At 40.3% G+C, this 23,537-nt stretch overlaps 1 protein-coding gene across 1 annotated transcript in view; it reads left to right on the top strand.

Annotated features, from left to right (window-relative positions):
• Positions 1-18,452, top strand: part of LOC114652693 (potassium voltage-gated channel subfamily KQT member 1-like) — a 108,983-nt gene extending 90,531 nt beyond the window's left edge. Inside the window, exons 4-5 of the mRNA XM_028803047.2 lie at positions 16,322-16,400; positions 18,072-18,452. Of these exons, the coding sequence (XP_028658880.2) occupies positions 16,322-16,400; positions 18,072-18,186 (194 nt within the window). The 3' untranslated portion in view covers positions 18,187-18,452. The remainder of the gene's footprint in view (positions 1-16,321; positions 16,401-18,071) is intronic.
• The last annotated feature ends 5,085 nt before the right edge of the window (positions 18,453-23,537 follow it).

The raw sequence follows: 23,537 nt of genomic DNA, 5'->3' as shown, positions 1-23,537 counted from the left end.
TTTTTTTTTCTTTTCTCTGTACCCTAATAAGCTTTCATATGACACTTAGATGGTGAGCTACGACTCACCTTTTCACGGCGACTTTGATATCTGACAACTTCTTTTTTATTTCAGGCACTGTGTGACTTTGTGAACTTGAGCTTTCGAGTTTCTCCGACACTCTGTGTCACTCGATCAACTTCCTTTTGTTGTTTATACCACTGTTTAAACCAACAAATAGTACGTTTTTCCTTATCTCCACCTGGTATTCGCTGCAATTCTTCTATTTCCCCCCATGCTTTTGCCAATGCCTTTTGACAGAATGCTGAGCTTAAGGGCTATTTATATTGATTTGCATAATCAAAGAGGCGGAATTCTGGGAGGAATTTGGGGAGTGGCAGCAGGCGCGTGCATGTGCGTTACTTTTCATGCTGACCAGGATTTATGGAGCGGAAGAACGTGGAAGTTGGCGAACACACCGATTTATGCATCTGGATATTTTTGTGCGTACGAACATTTCCGCTTTTGTCCGTACGCCATGTTTTAGTGTGCATTCTATGCACTGCATTATGCATGAGGCCCCAGGAGTGTGGAGGAACTCAATATCATTCTTCAAGAATAAGGAAAATATTCATGAATGTGGCAATTGCAGGGAGTGAAATTACTGACACATAGCATGTATGTTCTGGAAAGAATTTTAGAGGATGCCATGTTTTAGTGTGAATTCTATGCATGGCATTATGCATGAGACCCCAGGTCTTTAAAGCTTGTATATTTACCACCTAGTAATAAAATTGAAAGTTAGTGCCATACCAGTTTCTGCTTTAGGTTATTGTAGAGTCACCCTTTGGATGTGTGGATGTTTCTAATTCCAAATTAACGAGATTATACTTCTTAATGTATATGGGGATACTCTAAAATGGAAAAAGAAGCTTGGGAAGGATGTTCATCTTGATAGTATTAATTCTCCCTGTTAATGTGAAATGGAGGGTAGACCATCTGTTTACATCTTTTTTAATGCTTTCCATGCAAATAGAAAAATTTTGCTGAAAAAATATCTTTATATTTACTTGTTAAGTTTACCCCTAGGTATTTAAACTGAACTGCTAAAGTAAATGGGAAGATGTCCAGTCTAATATTGTGTGCTGGAGAGTTAAATGGAAAATGCACACTTTTATTCAGATTAATTTTGAGTCCAGATATCTTTTGAAATTCTGCTTGTGCATTGAAGACTGTTGGTACAGAAGTTTGTGCGTCTGATATATATGGGTCAAACCCAAATTTGTGCAACCATGTTAAATGCTTTTTCTGCATCCCATCCATCCATCCATCCATCCATCCATCCATCCATCCATCCATCCATCCATCCATCCATCCATTGTCTCCCGCTTATCCGAGGTTGGGTCGCGGGAGCAGCAGCTTGAGCAGAGATGCCCAGACTTCCCTCTCCCTGGCCACTTCTTCTAGCTCTTCCGGGGGAATCCCAAGGCGTTCCCAGGCCAGTTGAGAGACATAGTCCCTCCAGCGTGTCCTGGGTCTTCCCCGGGGCCTCCTCCCGGTTAGACGTGCCCGGAACACCTCACCAGGGAGGCGTCCAGGAGGCATCCTGATCAGATGCCCGAGCCACCTCATCTGACTCCTCTCGATGCGGAGGAACAGCGGCTCTACTCTGAGCCCCTCCCGGATGACTAAGCTTCTCACCCTATCTTTAAGGGAAAGCCCAGACACCCTGCGGAGGAAACTCATTTCAGCCGCTTGTATTCGCGATCTCGTTCTTTCGGTCACTACCCATAGCTCATGACCATAGGTGAGGGTAGGAACATAGATCGACTGGTAAATTGAGAGCTGAGTCTTGCGGCTCAGCTCCTTTTTCACCACGACAGACCGATGCAGCGCCCATATTACTGCGGATGCCGCACCGATCCGCCTGTCGATCTCACGCTCCATTCTTCCCTCACTCGTGAACAAGACCCCAAGATACTTGCACTCATCCACTTGGGGCAGGATCTCGCTACCAACCCTGAGAGGGCACTCCACCCTTTTCCGGCTGAGGACCATGGTCTCGGATTTGGAGGTGCTGATTCTCATCCCAGCTGCTTCACACTCGGCTGCGAACGATCCAGAGAGAGCTGAAGATCACGGCCTGATGAAGCAAACAGGACAACATCATCTGCAAAAAGCAGTGACCCAATCCTGAGCTCACCAAACTGGACCCCCTCAACGCCCTGGCTGCGCCTAGACATTCTGTCCATAAAAGTTATGAACAGAATCGGTGACAAAGGGCAGCCCTGGCGGAGTCCAACTCTCACTGGAAACGGGTTCGACTTACTGCCGGCAATGCGGACCAAGCTCTGGCACCGATCGTACAGGGACCGAACAGCCCTTATCAGGGGGGCCGGTATCCCATACTCTCGGAGTACCCCCCACAGGATTCCCCGAGGGACACGGTCGAATGCCTTTTCCAAGTCCACAAAACACATGTAGACTGGTTGGGCAAACTCCCATGCACCCTCCAGGACCCTGCTAAGGGTATAGAGCTGGTCCACTGTTCCGCAACCAGGACGAAAACCACACTGTTCCTCCTGAATCTGAGGCTCGACTATCCGACGGACCCTCCTCTCCAGGACCCCCTGAATAGACTTTTCCAGGGAGGCTGAGGAGTGTGATCCCTCTGTAGTTGGAACACACCCTCCGATCCTCCTTCTTAAAGAGGGGGACCACCACCCCGGACTGCCAATCTAGAGGCACTGTCCCTGATGTCCATGCGAAGTTGCAGAGGCGTGTCAACCAAGACAGTCCTACAACATCCAGGGCCTTGAGGAACTCCGGGTGTATCTCATCCACCCACGGGGCCCTGCCACCAAGGAGTTTTTTGACCACCTCGGTGACCTCAGTCCCAGAGATGGAGGAGCCCACCTCTGAGTCCCCAGGCTCTGCTTCCTCATTGGAAGGCATGTTAATGGGATTGAGGAGGTCTTCGAAGTACTCCCCCCACCGACCCACAACATCCCGAGTCGAGGGCAGCAGTGCACCATCCCCACCATATACAGTGTTGACACTGCACTGCTTCCCCTTCCTGAGACGCCGGATGGTGGACCAGAATCTCCTCGAAGCCGTCCGAAAGTCATTCTCCATGGCCTCCCCAAACTCCTCCCACGCCCGAGTTTTTGCCTCAGCAACCACCAAAGCTGCATTCCGCTTGGCCTGCCGGTACCTATCAGCTGCCTCCAGGGTCCCACAGGACAAAAGGGTCCTGTAGGACTCCTTCTTCAGCTTGACGGCATCCTTCACCGCCGGTGTCCACCAACGGGTTCGGGGATTGCCGCCACGACAGGCACCGACCACCTTACGGCCACAGCTCCGGTCAGCTGCCTCAACAATAGAGGCACGGAACATGGCCCATTCGGACTCAATGTCCCCCACCTCCCTCGGGATGTGGTCGAAGTTCTGCCGGAGGTGGGAGTTGAAGCTACTTCTGACAGGGGGCTCTGCCAGACATTCCCAGCAGACCCTCACAACACGTTTGGGCCTACTACGCCTGACCGGCATTCTCCCCCACCATCGAAGCCAACTCACCACCAGGTGGTGATCAGTTGACAGCTCCGCCCCTCTCTTCACCCGAGTGTCAAAGACATGTGGCCGCAAGTCCGACGACATGACCACAAAGTCGATCATCGAACTGAGGCCTAGGGTGTCCTGGTGCCAAGTGCACATATGAACACCCCTATGCTTGAACATGGTGTTCGTTATGGACAATCCGTGACGAGCACAGAAGTCCAATAACAAAACACCGCTAAGGTTCAGATCGGGGTGGCCATTGCCCCCAATCACGCCCTTCCAGGTCTCACTGTCATTGCCCACGTGAGCATTGAAGTCTCCCAGCAGAACGAGGGAGTCCCCAGAAGGTATGCCCTCTAGCACCCCCTCCAGGGACTCCAAAAAGGGTGGGTACTCCGAACTGCTGTTCGGTGCATACGCACAAACAACAGTTAGGACCCGTCCCCCCACCCGAAGGCGAAGGGAGGCTACCCTCTCGTCCACCGGGGTAAACCCTAATGTACAGGCTCCAAGTCGGGGGGCAATAAGTATACCCACACCCGCTCGGCGCCTTTCACCGGGGGCAACTCCAGAGTGGTACAGAGTCCAGCCCCTCTCAAGGAGATTGGTTCCAGAGTCCAAGCTGTGCGTCGAGGTGAGTCCGACTATATCTAGCCGGAACCTCTCAACTTCACGCACTAGCTCAGGCTCCTTCCCCTTCAGAGAGGTGACATTCCACGTCCCAAGAGCCAGCTTCTGTAGCCGAGGATCGGACCGCCAAGGTCCCCGCCTTCGGCCACCACCCAACTCACACTGCACCCCGACGTCCTTGGCCCCTCCCATAGGTGGTGAGCCCATGGGAAGGGGGACCCACGTTGCCTCTTCGGGCTGTGCCCGGCCGAGCCCCATGGGTGCAGGCCCGGCCACCAGGCGCTCGCCATCGAGCCCCACCTCCAGGCCTGGCTCCAGAGTGGGGCCCCAGTGACCCGCGTCCGGGCAAGGGAAAACGCCGTCCAAAATTGTTTTTCATCATAGGAGGTTTGTTTAACCGCTCTTTGTCTCATCCCTCACCTAGGACCAGTTTGCCTTGGGTGGCCCTACCAGGGGCATAAAGCCCCGGACAACAGAGCTCCTAGGATCATTGGGACACGCAAACCCCTCCACCACGATAAGGTGGTGGTTAAAGGAGGGGAGGAGGCGGTTAAAGATCATAAAAAAAGATCATCCCAAGATCATAAAATCTAAATGTTATGGGTGACTATATTAAATTAAATAAACATTGAAGATTCAAATCAAGTGTCTGCCTTTAATAAATACAGTGTTGAGATATTACATAAGGAAGCACTTTCTCTGTCCTTATAACTAGAGCTTTGGAGAGTATTTTAATGTCATTATTCAGAAGTGAAATTGGTCTGTATGATGCACATTGTAATAAGTCCTTGTTTTTCTTTGAAAAGATGGTAATTAATGCTTGGTGAAAAGTATGAGGTTTGAAGTAGAATTTTGTTGTTGTCTCTAGCTTCTACAAATGTTACTAATAGTAGTGGAGCTAACTTATTTGAATTTGTTTTATAAAAATTCACTGGGTAGCCATCATGGCCTGCTGCTTTCCCACTTTGGAATGAATGTATAGCATCTAGTAATTCTGAGAGTGTCAGAGGTTTATCCAGTTCCTCTGTACTAAGAGTATCTGGCTGTAGTATTTGTAATGTGCCAAAAGCTCACTAGATTGTCTTATCATCTTTAAAATGGACTTGTAGAACTCTCTAAATAGGAGGGTTATATTTTTATGGTCATTAATTTTATCTCCATCTGCGTTAGTAATTTCTGTTATGGCGTTGTGAGCTTCCTGCTTGTGGATTTGTTGAGCTATGATTTTATTAGCCTTCTCTCAGTGTTCATAGTAATGATGTCGCTATTTAAAGATCAGTTGTTCCATTTCTTTGGTTGTCAAGAGGTTAAATTCTCATTGCAAAACCTGTTGTTTCCTATGAAGTGCCTCATTTAGAGTATTGACATAATGTATTCTTAATCTATTCTGGTGATTAGCTAATCTATTCATTAATTAGCTTTGACACCTTCTTGGTTTCCAATTTATTTTTGTGTGGAAAGATATGAAATAATCTGTCCCTCTTAAAATAGCCTTCAGAGTTTCCCATAGTATTCCTGCAGAGACTTCTGAAAATGCATTTGTCTCTAAAAATAAACAGTTTGCTGAATTCTGTACATTTCTCATCAGTTAATGACAGAGGGCCTAAGATGCCAGCTACGGACATGAGTGTGTAGGGCATAGTGATTAAAGCTCCCTGATCAGAGTGGCATGATAGGAGATAACAATAGTGTCCTAATTTCAAAATTTGATAGTGGGCAATAAATTATTATCTATAAAGAAATAATCAATTTATGAGTAACTGTTATGTACTGGTGAGAAGAAGGAATATGCTCTTGAGTTTAGATTTAAAGATCTCCATGGGTCGGATAAGTTATGATCCATTACAAATTGCGTGATTATTTTTGCTGTGTTAGATGTTATAGCCATTGTAGTTGAAGACCTATTTGTGTCTAGATGTAAAACACAAACTCTCAGGTCATTATAATTTTATAAGTGTTCACATTAGAAATAGATGTAAATACTTTTTTGATCAAATCTCTATCATCCATGTTAAGTGCATAGATTTTTATCAAATTTACTTAAGACTGAAATACATTACTCATCATCACGATATATTTCATTCAGGATCAGATACTATGTCTGATACTACACCGCTAATGTTCTTTGTATAGCTGGAGTGAAAGATTTAGCCGATCCAGTCCCTTTAGATAGATAGATAGATAGATAGATAGATAGATAGATAGATAGATAGAATAGATAGATAGATAGATAGATAGATAGATAGATAGATAGATAGATAGATAGATAGATAGATAGATAGATAGATAGATAGATAGATAGATAGATACTTTATTAATCCCAATGGGAAATTCACATTACAACCAAAACTGATCCTTACTTATTAAGTGAGTCTCCTGTAAATAATGCTATCTTGGCATTTAGACCTCTTAGGTGATTGAGACCTTTGACATTCCAGCTCACAAAATTCAGTGTTTGGTCAGAGAAACACTGCTTCTGAAGTTTTGAGGACATTTTGAAAAATCAAGTAAAGGTGGTATGTGGTTCATACAATCGCTTCAACCTTGCTTTCAAATTGTTGCCAGGTATTATGGGTATGGATCCTATTATCATGTCATCACTTATAGTTGTTGGGATAAAAAGGATAAATAAGAAGTAACTTTCCCTTTCCTCCCACCATCCCTCCAAACCCCCAGCCCCTCCTCTGTATTGCATTCCCAAGTGATGCTAGACCCACACTTTGCAAAATCCCAGTCCTCCATCATCCCAAAAGATAAAGCACGTCCAGAACAAAACAAACCCCCAACAGCAGTATAGTAAAGATTAAAATTGAGATATCTTATAATAATAGTTCATTACATTTATATAGCGCTTTTCTCAGTACTCAAAGTGCTATCCACACAGGGAGGAAACGAACCCACAATCTTCCACAGTCTCCTTACTGCAAAGCAGCAGCACTACCACTGCGCCACCTGTGAGGACAATGATGATAATTATGATTGTACAGTCCTGATGCAATAATCCTAGGGTATGATGTCAAGTAGTCCCCTTGGAAATTGAGAAAGCTTATTATAGTACAGTCCAGATACAATAAACCTAGGGTATGATGTTAAACGGTCCCTTTATGTGAAAAAAAGTCTAACAACACTGTAAATAACTAGTTACTTAGTGGTTACCAAAATATACATATATTTAATAGAAGAAATTTCAGTATTGTAATTGGGGAGAAAAAGAAAAAGAACCCAAAAACAAAGAAGTGGCAGATAAGGAAAAAGAATATATAGTTACAACAAATGTTTCATTACAAATAGACCAAGGTACAAGCAGAATCTTCTTTGCATTACAAGGGCATGATATGACTCATGATGATGTTTTAAATGATGTTAGGATATGGGGCCTCATGTATAACGCCGTGCGTAAAACTCACACTATAACATGGCATAAGCACAAAAGCGGGAATGTGCGTATGCACAGAAAAATCCAGATGCAGGAATCTGTACGTACGCAAACTTTCACGGTCTTCCACTACATAAATCCCGCACGCGCCTTCTGTCCCGCCCCAACTCCTCCCAGTATTACTCCTCTTTGAATATGCAAATCGATATAAATAGCCTTCTGAGAAAAGACATGGGAAAAGCACGGGGGAAAATATAAGAATTTCAGTGAATACCAAGTGGAGGCAAAGGAAAAATGTATTATTTGTTGGTTTAAACAGTGGTATAATCAACAAAAGGAAGTTGATCGAGTGACAGAGTGTCGGAGAAACTCGAAAGCTCAAGTTCACAAAGTCGCACAGTGCCCGAAATAAAAAAGAAATCACATATCAAAGTCGCCGTGAAAAGGCAAGTCGTAGCCCACCGTCTGAGTGTCATATGAAAGCTTATTAGGGTACAGGCAAAAAAATAGGCACACAGTGGGAAAAAAGCACGAAATGTCAACTTTAATCTCGAAATTTCCACTTTAATCACGTAGTTTATTTTGCCATTAAAGTAGAACATCATAAACTTCATCTTAAAATCATTTAATTTTACTAGTTTCTCAAATCTCATTGTAACTAAAGTACACGTTAAATGCTTTGTTCTGTATTTGATCTTCTATGTGCTCTATGTGTGTGAATCACTACCTGCTTCTTAAACGGACTTTCTCTTTCTCCGACAGGACACATAATCCATTACAGTCGTGATATTACAGCTCTCTGAATAATTAAAATACTGAGATGTATACGTGATATTTTTTTCATGATGATAGGAATGAAAGCATGTTATTAAACATGGGAACACGGTGGCGCAGTGCTTGTTCATGTCTCACGCAAGAGGCTTGCTGCGCCATGCGCGACCTTCAATGAAATAATTTATCACAGCAGTATTGTCTCTTTCAAACGTACTAACCTCCAATTCCTGTCCTTACTTTTCTTTCTCCAAATACCCAATAGCCACACAATCAGCTATGTAACAGACGTGAAGCCATCTGTAAGCTTAGAACATCGATTCTTCAAAACTTTTAAGGAACATTGAAATATCTTCGTAGTACATGTTTAATTATTCTATCCGTCTATCTTTCCAGTGTCGCGTCAGTGCAAGAATACAACGCAATGCAGGAACAATCCCTGAACCAGCTAGCGCTGCGGCACCATGTCCTCACATGTTTAATTATTAACAATGCAGATTATTTAAATGAAGTTAAAGTTTTATCTGTATAATATAATCAACATATTTTGCTGCATTTCATCTTAAAAATGAATACCGTCATCATATGTAAATACGCGCTTTATAAAGTGGCGCAGGTTGTGCAATATTATAACTGTAGTGCAAGTTTACAGTGAGTAATTGTACTTATAAGTAAACAGTTCTACAAGGAGCACTTGATGGACTGATTGAGTGCGTTTAGAGTTCTTGGGATGAAACCTTTTCTAAACCGCGAAGTCCGTACTGGGAAGTCTCTAAAGCGTTTTGCCGTGGCTCAGGCAGCGTCTGCTTCATGCTGTATACCGATATTTCTCTTTCCGATCAGCTGCTGCTGTGATTCCCCACTCAGATACAGTGATATAAATACTCCGAGTGGTGCAGTGAGAGTAATATGGAAAAAGATGATCTGCTGTGGCAACCCTTAACGGGAGCAGCTGAAAGAAGAAGAAGATGCAGTGAGAGTTACAACGCTAAAGCAGTTATGGTATTTGGAATACTATGGCTATTCCCTGGACCATTATATTGCTGCAGGTTAATTACAATCAGATGCATTACACTAATAAACAATATGCAGTTAGTTTCAGTGTATTTATAAAGCCGCGTCAGGAATGTGGAGCTAAGAAAGAAAGGGTGACCACGCAGGAACAGTAGCACTGCTTTGACGCTGGGTGCCGCCAGTCTGCAAAACCGAGCGGAGAAATTGTGTACGCCAAGGTATGAGTTACCGTGGAAATGTGCGTGGCTTTACACCAAGTTTAGGTTTTATACATCGCGATTTGAGCATGGAAACGGGAGTACGCAACATTTCTGTGCCGTTTATACATGAAGCCCCAGACGTCCTCCAAAAGGAGGACATGTCCTCTTTTTTAACATGGTTTCCACCGTCCACCAGGCATTCCAAAAATTCGTTAAAATGTCCTCCTTTCACAGAATCATGAACAGAGATGACCGTTTTTGACTAATTACATATGATATATACTGAGAATGAGCAGCCTACGGCCATTCTCCATTCATCCGCGCTACCACGTGACATTATGGTACGTTATCACGTTATCAATAATTGTAACACCAAGTAGCGGCAACACTGTTTTATATTCTATTTCCGCCCGATGGTGCAACGGACAGCGGTTACAGTTACAGTTTATTTTTTTGTATAGCCCAAAATCACACAGGAAGTGCCGCAATGGGCTTTAACATGCCCTGCCTCTTGATAGCCCCCCAGCATTGACTTTCTAAGAAGACAAGGAAAAACTTCCAAAAAAAACCTAGTAGGGAAAAAAAAATGGAAGAAACCTTGGGAAAGGCAATTCAAAGAGAGACCCCTTTCCAGGTAGGTTGGGCGTGCAGTGGGTGTCAAAAGAAGGGGGTCAATACAATACAATACAATACACCGAACAGAACAAATCCTCAATAAAAAATTAAAAATTTTTTACAAGTACGGAGCAGAATTTAACAGTAGATGATATCACATAATAAGATTTAGATAATTTTAGACTCCTGGAGACCTTATCCATCAAGCTGCCTCCCCCATTTGGCCATTCCACGGCTGAAACAGTGTTGGGCCAGCCAATCCGATGAAAGGACCCCTCTTTCTCACGATTCCTGCGATCCTCCATCAGGGATGACTTTACCTTAGGCAGGCAAAACAACTTGGCAGGTGGGCCGTGGCACCAAGTGCCACATTTGAGTACCGAGAAGAGAAACAGAATAGGTGAGGGTTAGTATCCAATTCTAACTATCATGTTAACGGTTAGCGGTTGATTGTTAAAAAAAGTAATAACTAAGAAGTTTTTGTAAAAATTAAATGTCAACAGAAACAGAAAAGTCTAAAACCGAAAAGAGAAAATGCACGTTTTTTGATCGTCACAAGACGAAATATCTGTGTTTTGAGGAAGGACCAAATGAAACCGAAGCGAAATGTGTGGTGTGCGATTCCTATGTGTCTGTCACTAATAAAGGAATGCTTGATTTACAACGACATATTGAAAGCAAGAGACACCGAAAGATGGTACGAACATACGATTCAAATGCCAAGATGACAACATTTTCTGAGCCGAAACATTCAACTGCTGACAAAAACGCGCGTGCAGCTGAAGCTTCATTAGCGTTTCATACTGTCGGTCATCATCAGTCTTATAGGTCGATGGACTGTACTGCTGGCTTAATGCACAAATTGTTTGCGGACTCTGACACTGCAAAAAATATTTCATGTGGTAGAACGAAATCAGAAGCCATTATCAACGGTGTCATTGGCCCTCACAGTGTTACCAAACTAGTTCAGACACTGAATGATTTTAGCTATTTTGGAGTGGCAAGCAATCACGGAGCAGAGAAGTTGTTCCCAGTTATTGTGCAGTATTTTGACTGGAAAGCTGGTGGAACTAAAACAGGATTACTCGAGGTGGACAGCATGCCAAATGAAACGTCAGAAACTATTTCCAAGTATCTTGTAGATACTCTTAAGAAGTACCATCTGTCTTCAAAATGTATTGCATTTTCCGGAGACAATGCTAATGTGAACTTTGGAGGTATCAGTCGGAGGGATGGGAATAATGTGTTTTCACAGCTGAAAAAAGCCATGCAGTGCCCACTTGTTGGAGTAGGATGTCCAGCTCATGTACTGCACAACTGCATTCAGCATTGGGCAGATCTGCTGCCAGTTGATGTTGAGACAATTGTACTGAAAGTGTTCAATTATTTTTCCATTTACACCATTTGCACGCAGGCTTTGAAAGATTTCTGCAATTTTGTCGATGTTACGTACCAGCAGCTGTTGTACCACAGCAAAACCAGATGGCTGAGTTTGTTTCCAGCAATAGAGAGACTTTTCCAGCTTTGAAGGCTTACTTCCAAAGCATAGATCAGCCACCAGTGTTGTTGAAGATTTTTTTCGAAAACGATTTTTCAGAACTGTACTTGTGGTTCATATATTCTTTGATGTCAGTTTTCCAGTGCCAGATAGCGCTGATCGATAAAGAAGAAACGTCTGTGTTGGAGGTCTGCAACAGCTTGCAGTCAACAATGAAAACTCTTTGAGGCAGGCTGGAGGAGACTTTTATTCCACTAACCGTTAGACAGCTTCTGACAAAATTGCGTCAAGACATTCGAGACGCGGATTGCAACAAGTTCACGCAAGCAGTCCAGTCAGTATACCAGGCATGCATTTCTTATTTGGAAAAATGGAAGGTACCTTTTGCTGAATTCCAGTGCTTTCAATGGATGTTTCTTGATGGGATGAAAGATATTTCATTTGATGCTTTACTGCCATGTGTACAGTACCTGAAAGAGAAAGGAATTGATCTAGACGATGCTTCATTGTTTGATCAGTACCGAAATGTTAAGTCTTTCGCGGAACAGCAGAAAGATGCCGAGTTTTTCAAGCGCCCCCTGTCCCAACAATGGAGCTCATACTTCAAAGATACTGTTGCTTGTCCGTCCGAACTGCTTAAAGTGTGCACATTTTTCTTTGCTATACCAGGGCACAACGCCAACGTCGAACGAGCGTTCTCGCTCATCACCTCTCAATGGACAAAGGAGAGAAACAGGCTCTCAATCCAGTCCATCCGGGGAATAATTCTGACAAAGTACAACTTCAAGAACGCATCGTGTCAAGAATTCTACACCTACATTGCTGTAAACAATGACCTCTTGCGGAAAGATGGATCATCTGAGAAGTATGACATGACATAGGCGTAAACATACGTTTTTTTTCTAACATTGTTTAGTTTATGTTTATTATCTAATGATAATATTCGAGTTTCAGTTTTTTAGGTTGCTCACTAAATTGTAACCACTATATGTCACGTATGGTAACTGTGGAGTTGGAAAATATATTTGGTAATTTTTGTCCTCTTTTTTGACTGTTGGTGTCCTCCTTTATAGCCAAACCCATCTGGTCACCCTATGTTAGGATCAGTCTTTTTACTTCTTTTTCTACTTCTTTAGGAGTGTTAAAATTGTAGAATGGGTCAATAAAATCACTTTCAATTTAGCAGGAAACAAGGATCTGTATCTGGTTTCAGCTTTGCGTAAGCACTTTTTAAAACTGAAGAATGCAGCTTGTTTGGCAGTTGTTGAAGGTGAAAAATCTTTGAATTTGTGAAAATTTGAATGTGGTGTGAAGGACAGCCGGGTCAGGTGCCTATATAGCGCCTTTTCTACAGTGGTTATTTTCAAATATGATCTCCTCTATCTGACTACATCAAATTTTCTTTAACCTGTGTATTCAGCACGGGACACTAGTTTCCTTGTTGGAATAAGTTCTTTTGTAATTGCAGCATTTTACATAACCCGAAACTATACAGATATAATATAAAAAGGCGATACCCCTCCGTTAGTGATAACCGGTAAGAAATCACATAGGAGAAATAACTTAGCTTTCTTTAATGACGGTTTACGCTGCATAACAGACGAGGAAGCCATGACAAGACCTTTGGGTAGTGGGAGTCCGATGTATAAAGTCTGCCATTTTCATTGCTGCATTGGAAGGATTTTCCAGACAGTAACTCCCATCTGTCCGTCAGCTTCAAAGGTGTGCCGGGCAATGTTCCAAGACTTTATACTCTTTCTCCATGTGCAGGCCCCCACTTAGGTGAATAATACATTCCAAACAAGGCAAACAAAGAATACAATTTCATGCTGATTTTGACACACAGAAATAGTGCATGTTGCCCATTTCGCAGGTCTCCTTAACTTGTCTTCTTATATGGTGAACCCCTGTGTGCTAAATCTGGCTTTATATTAGCTGTATATGTAGAACGAAAAGTAGATTTAAAATATTTGCACAGAGCACAGTGACATATTAAACTTATATTTTGATCACAACTCGTAGTTTGTCAAAATGGAAAATCAGACTTCTCTGTTTTGAGGCATTCAATCCAAGTATGCGGAAAGCTGCTGAGACCTCGGTCTCCAATTTGAAGTCCTCTCCAGTTATTTTTGCTTGGACTTTAATTGTTTTCAGAGAGATCTTTTATTCTGATATTGTTCCTTCTATATCTGTCTTTCAGTGCAGCTAGTATATCACCAAGTATTTTGCATTTGGATTCTACAACAGTTGCTTTTTTGTCAGCAGCAGATGTCAATTGTTTAAGTACTTCAATATGAGTTGTAAACATTGTAAACAATTCTCTTAACTTCTTCAAGCTGAGCAACAAGTACTCTATTTTTAATCTAAAATTTACTCATACTTTCTGTATTTTTTCACCAGTTCTTGCTGGCGCATTTTTAAAGCTTACAGCAAAGTTATTATTTAAACATAAGTCTTAGTCTTTTATATCTTGCAGCTGCTTGTTATTTCTCTTGTGTATATTATATATATTCTTTATGTCACTCATTATATCATTAGTGTCTCTCTTCATATCATTTATATTCCCAGATTGCAGTAATCATTACCTTCAACTCAAACAGTTTGTTTCCATCTTCGCTCCAAAGACAGAGTTGTGACTCTGGTTGGATTTGATGCCTTGATTCACTGGGGATATTAGTAGTACTTGACAGCAGACATAAAAAGCCATGCTTAGTTCCAATAACCCTCCTGAGACTGATGAATTCTCATTGCCCTCCTCACTTGCAGTTTTGCTTCCATTTTCGCTCTCTACTGGAGCCAATGCTGTAGTGTGAGGTACTGGCAGATCCATTCATTCGCCTGTCACTTCCAAGTCAGTTGCTGGCAGGCCGTATTGTGAACTTGATTCCGGTTTAGATTGGTGAAGCTGTAGCTGCCTATCCTTCTCTTTCAAAACCCTTGGTCTCATGCTCATACTTTTTTTTTTTTTTTTTTTTAATTTTATTTATTAATTTTATTGTAATCATTCCATACAAATAGATCAATTTATAAGAAAAAAAAAATTGAAGACAAATCAAACCCCACCCCTGAGAAGGAGAGCTTAGCCAAAGGAGAATTGCTTAGGGCTTTTCAATAAGGCAACAATAAACAAAAGAAAGGGATAAATATATATAGGTAAATAAAAAATGGAGAAGGGAATTAAATGCGGTAATAGTTATTTCTCTTATTCTAAACTAATATTGATTAGATCCTGCCAGGTTTTTAAAAATTCTGTACAGATCCTCTAACTGAGAATTAGATTTTTTCCAATTTCAAATAATATAAAACATCGGTTTCCCACTGACTTATCAGAGGAGAGTTAGGATTCTTCCAATTTAACAAAATAAGTCTGCGTGCCAAAAGTGTAGTGAATGCAATCACTCATGCTCATGCTTTAAATATACTTTTAATTAAATCCTCTTGAATTGACTAAATATGGAATAACTGGAAATGGCAGTAAAATAAAAAAAAATAGCAAAATAACAGTGCTGCCAGCAGAGATTCGTTGTCCTAGATGTCCATCTTTGACAACAAATGAGACCAACTGTGAGAGGCCTTGTGGCTACAGGTCTTTGTTCCAAATAAATCTTGTTTAATAATTAGCTGGTCTTTTTTCTTCTTCTCTTATACTGCAATTAAGGGAGCAAACTCTAAAGACAAGGCTGAATCAATAAGAAAATGACAAAAAAAGAGTTAAAACGTTTAACATTTCTATGACTCAAATCTGAATATTTGTTCATTTTGTTTTAATGCAAATCGTATGCTGTGTTCTACATGAAGAGTATGAGGAAGAATAGAGGAAAAAATACTTGATAATTAAACTATAAGAGCAGTTATAGGTAAAACACCTCACAGATTATGAGAACCCATTGGAACGAACACGTGTAGCCACAGGGCTCCCCTAGAGTCACGATTAAAAACCACTGGGCTATGACATTATGATCCAGGCAAATCACCATAGCAATATTTACACTGTCTATACTGTCTTGTTATAGAGCTTTTTATTTGCTTTGATTAGATTCATTATGGTTTAACACAAAATGAAGCATTTGTTCTATCAAAACATGAACGAGTTATTGCACGTGCAGAGTTGGGTAGGAACAAGTCAGTTCAAGGAGGCTGCAAAAATGAAAATAAAATACATTTATAATGCTTTTTTTATAAATAAAAATCACAAAATCTCAATGGCAGCAGACAAATTGTGATCTTGGCTCACATTACTTGTGTCTTGCAGCAAAAAAAAAAAAAAATCAGACACCTATAAGACAGAAACTCATCCCACTGCATTGCCAGGCTGAATCTTATTAAATTTATTTATTAAATAAAAATTCAGCTATTACCAATAGGCTTTATACTGTATATAAATATGTAATGTAAAAATGTTTATACAGTATGCATCATTTGTTCTAATGCAGATTAATTTTCCACTAATAACTTTTATTTTTTTTTCTATGATATTTTTAACAAGTTATCATCACACATGCATTTAAACATAGAACAGTTAGGGAAGTAATTGTTGCCTTGTTTTTTACTCTCAGTAAAGCCATGCTGCTTTATTCTTTGAAAGCAATTTAAAGTTTATAATTAAATTTCACAAGTGTAACGCTATGTGTAGTTGTCTTGTGCACATTTAACAATGTGACTTTCTGTCTTCATTTTTAGATTTGATTGTAGTAATCGCCTCTGTGATTGTACTGAGCGTTGGGTCTAATGGACAAGTATTCGCCACTTCAGCAATAAGGTAAGAGCCTGTTAATTCAGTTTGCTAAAAAGTTTATCTGTTCATATTTCTAAAAGGCTGTCTTAACATATGGGCACAATGGGAACTATCCGGGGGGCCCAGGGGCATAAAGGGCTTGCAATATTTCTGATGCCTGTGTTTGTTTTTTGTTTTGCTATAAAACAGGGGCACACTATTTTGCCTGGGGCCCTGTGATGCTGTTAAGATGGCCCTGAAAAGGCATATTGGGTCATTATTGTCACATGTAATATAGAGTACAGTGGAATTCTTACTTGCATGTACTAATCATCATGCTACTCTCTGATATTATGATTAATGAGTATGACAACCTTACATCAAAACTTCTGTCTTCCTTACTTGATATAACTATACCACTGCAACCTAACAAATAGTTAAAGGAGTAGTACAGGAACTATCTGTGTTACAGGTTTCTACAGTACTAAAACCATGATTGCAAGTTTATTTCATTGTTCTTTCAATGTAAAATGTAAGTAATGCAAAAACAGTATTAAATGACTAAAAGAAAATATATTTTTGGTGGTCTTTGTTGTTGTTATATTGGCATTGTATTTGTGTCACTGTTCTTAATAAAAGATACAAGTAAACTTCTAAATAACAAAACCCTCAAAAAACAGTTTGGCCTTAATAAGACTTACAAAGAAACAATTAAATGACACTAATCATCATTTTGATGAAATGCTTTAAATTAATGCTGCACCATAAAAGTTGCCAATTTTTTTTTTAAATAATGGTTTTATAAAAGTGTAGGATGTGTGGACGATAGGGGGTCGCTATTGCCCCTTTAACTCCAACAGACAAACGCACAGGACACAGGGTAAAAGCAATGAGAAGTATTTTAATTCTGATTCTTCTCAATAATAGTGCCTTCAAGCACCTCAGCCACAATAAACAGGCAATTCAACGAACACATTTCTTCATAATAATCACAATTCTCTCCTCCACGCCTCCCAGAAAGCTCTGTCCTACACCACCCGACTCCGGCTCACTCTCTGGGTTCAAAGCAGTCCTTTATGTAGTCCTTGACTCAGAAGTGCTTCCATTCTTCTTCCCACGTGACTTGCCAGCATTCCGGGTAGATGAAGGATTTGAGTCTTCTTTAGCCCGGAAGTACTTCTGAGCTTCCGTCCTTGTGACTTGGGAGTACTTCTGGGCTATGGATGAAATTTAACTCCTCCAGTCCTCTTGCAGCATCCCCTGGTGGCACTCACGGTACCCAGTAGGGCTGTGGTATTACACTACATATCCCATAGTGCCCTGCTGGAATCTGGGGCACCGCTGCAGTCCAGGAGAGCTGCCATCTAGCATTTTCGGGGAGACAGTGTCCTTGAAAAGCTGCCTTCCCCCATCTTTACATCACAAGGATGTCCCAGCCTGGATGAGCTGCCGACCGTCTCTTACAGATGTCATGTGAAATGTGCAAAAATCATCACAGTTGAAACCCTTTATAAGTTAAAAAATCAGTGACATAACTTAAATACATCTGTTTTACAATTACCAAAAATCATTTCTGCTGTATGAGTAGCATAAATAAGCATACATTGTTTAGTTCAGTGAAAAAATGTGCTGGTCTCTTTTTCAATACCACGTTAACAAAGACTTTAGTTTACACTGTCTTTCTCTTGTTTCTATTTTTTTATTTCCTTTTGTTAGGGGTATTCGCTTTCTACAAATTCTTCGCATGCTTCATGTGGACCGACAGGGAGGAACTTGGAGGCTATTGGGATCTGTTGTTTTCATTCATAGACAGGTTATCCTGTTTGCCTAAAATAAACTTTTCTGTTTGATGCAATGATTTATTTATGATTATTTATGACTACTTCAAAAAATGTCTAGTGTGAAATCATAAAAATGAACAAAAATTGGACTTTGTTACATTAATGCAACTTGTAGAGAAAGAACTTTGTTATGCTACATGAAGCAATAATTTAGATTTATGACTTTTCTCAGAGGCAGAGGTTTTATACTCAGTCACTCTTCATTTTTCTGTCAGGTGAGAGTCATTGTGGCAATGCATTGAGTTAGACAAACCAGACCTCTATCCCTAGCAACAGATTCCCGGTACCTCGGAATTCTCAGTCATTTACCTCTAGTGGATTCTGCATCCTTCCTTGGATATTTTCCAAGCTGAATGTACACAGACAACCTGCAGTGGGTGGCACACAGGAGGCATCCTTACTGCATACCAGTCCCAACTGATTGTTTTTAAGTTAGAGAAGCAGGTATTCAGTTGTGGGATTTTCCTGATATTTTTGCTCTTTCATGAAATTTGAGACCAGAAATCTTGCATAGAAGCTGCATTTTACTTCATTTAACCCAGTTCTCAGACTTTTGGCCACTGCTTAGAGCCAGGAACAATAGCTGTGCATGGAAATAATTATTTAGTAATAAGAAAGTTTCTCTCAGCACTTAGTGTTTTTCCACCACAGTCTAGCACAATGTTTGGAAAACATTGGCTGCTTCTGTATCCATTTGTTTGCAATTCTCAAAAATACATCTAAATTCACTAGGGGAATGCCTTTTCCTTCACCAAGTTACTTACATTCCTCTTCTTTTAATAAGCTCCTTTTAATAACCTGCAGAGATGTAGCTCTTCTTTTCCTGGAGAGAGCTGTGACCAAAGATTTGTAGGTATTTATTCTCATGATTCTTGGATTCTTAAGCAGAAAATTAACAGAGATGTAAAAAAGAATGCCTTATGGCACCATTCTTTAAGTCATGTAATAACTGTAGAAATCCACAATGTATGATCACAGAAAGGTTTCTAACTGTATTTGGTACTCAGAGTTGAAAGTCATTAATTTGTAACCATATGCTCTGGGCAATTTGCTGAAGAGAGCAGAGGAGCTGTCACCCCATGATCAGTTGTTGGAAAGATGTGTGGAGTATGCTGGGAGGCCCAGACTTGAAGTAAGGGTTGTTATTCATGGTATGTTGATAGGAATTTTTTTTTTCTGCAAGCTGAGGATGAAAGGCTTGGAGGTGCAAAGACTTTTAGGGCTAGCTCTCATTTTGTCTTTTTTCTCTCCTCGCTCACTGTTTGGTGAGTAGTACCAAAATAACTATTTCTAGACAATGTACCTTTAATTTGGAAAATGACCATCGAATGTAACACTGTGCACAAAATTCATGGCGTGATCATTAATTTAGTCTTCTGCACTTTACATAGAATATGGTACAAAAACTTTGATGCATACAAGTAGAGACATTTGGTTTAATGAGTGCTTCATACTATATTCATGTAGGAGTAATGTGGTCTACATTAAAACTGAAATAAAAAACACCTATTCATATACTGTTGTAGAATGCAAACTCTCAAACAGGGACAGATCCACAGCAACTGAATTTTATTTTCTTTGAAGTCAGTCTCTTTTTTTATATAGCATCCTTCATTTTTGTAAAATAAATTTCTATTGCACATTGTGTTTTTGCTAATTGTTTAATGTTACTAATAGAAAAAAATGCAACTAAAAATGTAATATTAAAATGTGAAGTTAACCTTGAAGTCATTATCTAACTGATAAAAGAATATATATTTTTTTCTCCTTAGGAACTGATAACAACATTATATATTGGCTTCTTGGGTCTTATCTTTTCCTCTTACTTTGTATATTTGGCTGAAAAAGATGCTGTAGATGAAGAAGGAAAGACAGGATTTGCCAGCTATGCTGATGCCTTATGGTGGGGAGTGGTAAGTCTTATTACTGCCGATAAAATCTTTGGTTGGACCATTCCATTGGATGACACATTTGAATGTTGCTGAAATATGCAATAGTTAAAAGTATTTTTCAAATATAGTTAGCTTTTCTACGTTATACAATTCCGATTTTGATGATCATCATCTTTTTATTGTTCCTTAAGAGGACAGAAGCATGCTGAGTTGGACTGATCAGTCATCCCTATTCCAGGCAACTAATACCCACATGCTCATACACACAGAAGATTTAATCCCTCCAGTTTGTCCTGTTTCTGCTCTTTCATCTTTCCAAGTCAATAGCGGTACTGGTAAAAGTATTTCATCCTGTATACTGGATCAGCCATTATATTATCCACTACTTATTCCAACCACATCACACTCTGCTGAAAATCTTTCCAGTTTTCATTCTGATAAGGCCAAAAGGACAGCATAATCTACACACACTGTGAATTTCCCCTTGGGATTAATAAAGTATCTATCTATCACAGCAGAGATTCAAAAATAGCTTCTCTAACTTGATACCGTGCAAACTTTGGCTATACTAAGATATTGGGTCCATGAAAATCATGAATAAGAAACAAGACAAAATTCATCCTTTTTGAAGTCCAGTGGCTTTGACTTATTACATGGTCAGCAACACAGGAGCACCGCAGGGGACTGTACTTTCTGTGGTCCTGTTCAGTCTATATACATCGGATTTCCAATACAACTCGGAGTCCTGCCACGTGCAAAAGTTCGCTGATGACACTGCTATCGTGGGCTGCATCAGGAATGGGCAGGAGGAGGAGTATAGGAACCTAATCAAGGACTTTGTTAAATGGTGCGACTCCACCTACAACTGAATACCAGCAAAACCAAGGAGCTGGTGGTGGATTTTAGGAGGACCAGGCCCCTCTTGGACCCCGTGATCATCAGAGGTGACTATGTGCAGAGGGTGCAGACCTATAAATACCTGGGAGTGCAACTGGATGATAAATTGGACTGGACTGCCAATACTGATGCTCTGTGTAAGAAAAGAGACTCAAATGCGTTAGACAGAAAAAAGAGCAAAAAAGAATAATCGGGGTGCAAATTCAGAATATAAGGAAAGTAATTATCAGCCCGGAACAAGTGGAATTGAAAAAAAGCACATCCAATCCGGCTCAGAATTAAAAGACAATGAATAAAAGAAAGTAGAACTTCATAAAGACATTTACAAACGTTGACGCTAAACACATGCAGAGCAGGTTAGAGACTATGAAACCAGTGAAATTAGAAAGGCTCAAAAAATAAAAAAGCAGCACTATACACATGTGGAGAAAGCTGCGACAGCAACTACCCCAACCGAACGTGAGCAGCGTTATACATCCTGCAAGAAAGAATTCAACCACGCCCGTGGCCAGAAATAAAAAACAGGTATGCTTTTACAAGAGACCAGGCAGTGAGCCATCATTTAAAACAAGTGAACAGACCTCTAAGCTAGCAGTTGTTGGATTGCTTTTGGCAGGCAAGCATCATGTGTTCCCAGCTCTTAAAACAACGACATGCGACAGGCAGAAAAGGCAGCTAGCAAGAAGCAAAAAGACAGCAAATGATCTAAAGGCATATCCTTAGCGTACGTTCAGCTGCAACACCCTTCACAACACGAGCAGTATTATACGTCTGAGAAAGAGATGTAACCTCGCGCGAGGCAGGAAATAAAGAAACAAGTATTGTTTTTACAAAAGTTTTTAAAGTAAAAGTGAAAATAATGCATATGTAACCATTCACAAGAAAATAACAATCTCTTTAAATTGTAGATTGCCTGCCTAAGGTAAAGTCATCCCTGATGAATGGCGACGTGGGAATGAGGGGTCCTTTCATCGGATTAGTGCTATTTCAGATGTGGAATGGCAAAAATGGGGGAGTCAGCTCAATGAATGAGGTCTCCAGGACTTAAAACAAATCCAAATCATATTATGTGATATCATCTAATGTGAAATTCTACTCCGTACTTCTAGAATTTTTATTTTTATACTGTATTGAGGATTTATTCTGTTCTATGTATTGTACTGTACGGCTCAGAATTAAAAGACAATGAGTAAAATGACAAAGTGGAACTTCATAATGACGTTTACAAACGTTGGTACTAAACACATGCAGAGCAGGTTAGAGACTATGAAACCAGTGAAGTTAGAAAGGCTAAAAAAAACCAAAAAAAAAACGTGCTATACACATGTGGAGAAAGTTAAAGGATATGAAAGTAGGAAAATTAGAAAATATGAAAAAAGAAAGTAAAGATCGCAGTAGCGCAAACAAACAAACTGCCTCATTTAACTATGCACCAGTCTAACTTTGGTTTTGCACAATAATTACGACACTATTGCACCTTAACACTTAATTCTACATTATTCACATAATTTTACTTATTTATTATGTTCTACTATACTGTTATCTTTCAATCTATGACTTCAATCTAAGCCCCCTAGTCTTATTAAAGAAAGAAACGTACCCATCCATCCATCCATTATCCTAACAGGACAAATTAGTTTTCAAGCAGGAGAAAAGCTGTTCCTTGTATCTTTTATTTACTCCTCAGCAAAATGCCTTGGAGGGAGCATTCTTCAAAAGCAGTCAGAATGTCAGAATGGTCAGAATGATCAGAATGGTCCAAGAAAACAATTAGAGGCTCATTTTATAAACTACTGAATTTACATGCAGTGCCAATCTATGCATACATTTTACTCTGATTGGTTCATTGTTTTACACCCAAATGATTTATATAAAATAAAAGTCTATTATATCATATTCTGGTTCTTCTTATACCTTTTGAGTTGAGCTACCACCCTTGAAATTTATGTGCATATAACAACTGTCCATTTTTGTTTATAGAACATCTACTGATTTCTTGGTCATCTCTTAGTCATCCTTCAGTAAATTTTGTATATTACATCAACCTTTCTTCTGGTACATTCTGTATTTGACTATCTCAGTATTTTTCCTAAATCAATTCTTATATTTCAGTGTACAATTTGTAGTTCACTTGACCTTAATCTGGTTTCCTGGTGTGCCTGAACAAGTTTCTGACATTTATTTTGCCTTTATGCTATTTCTTTAAGATGAATGCTATGTTACCCTAAAATTATTCTTCCACAGGAACAACTTGAGTAGTTTGTACAGAGCTCTGACTTCAATCCTATTAAACACCAACAGGGAAAACCATGGCTCATCTCTCTTTGCCTTCCATATTTCCATTGTACTCATGACAATTGCTCACCACTTTTACTTTGCCTGTACAGTCTCCCCTTCAGCACTTTTTTGACCTCTCTGTACCACACAGCCTCTTCTAGCTCACCCCAGCATGTCAATTCCCCTTGCTACTTCATTATTCCAAGTGCCTCTTCACCTCAGATATCAGCTGGTAATCACATTGCTCATATATGAAATCTTTCCCAACAACCTTA

The sequence above is a fragment of the Erpetoichthys calabaricus genome, chromosome 1 (genome assembly GCF_900747795.2).
Source record: "Erpetoichthys calabaricus chromosome 1, fErpCal1.3, whole genome shotgun sequence".
In the NCBI taxonomy this organism is placed as follows: domain Eukaryota; kingdom Metazoa; phylum Chordata; class Cladistia; order Polypteriformes; family Polypteridae; genus Erpetoichthys; species Erpetoichthys calabaricus.
Note: the sequence above shows the minus strand (reverse complement) of the source record. Positions and strands in the feature narration are given on the sequence as shown.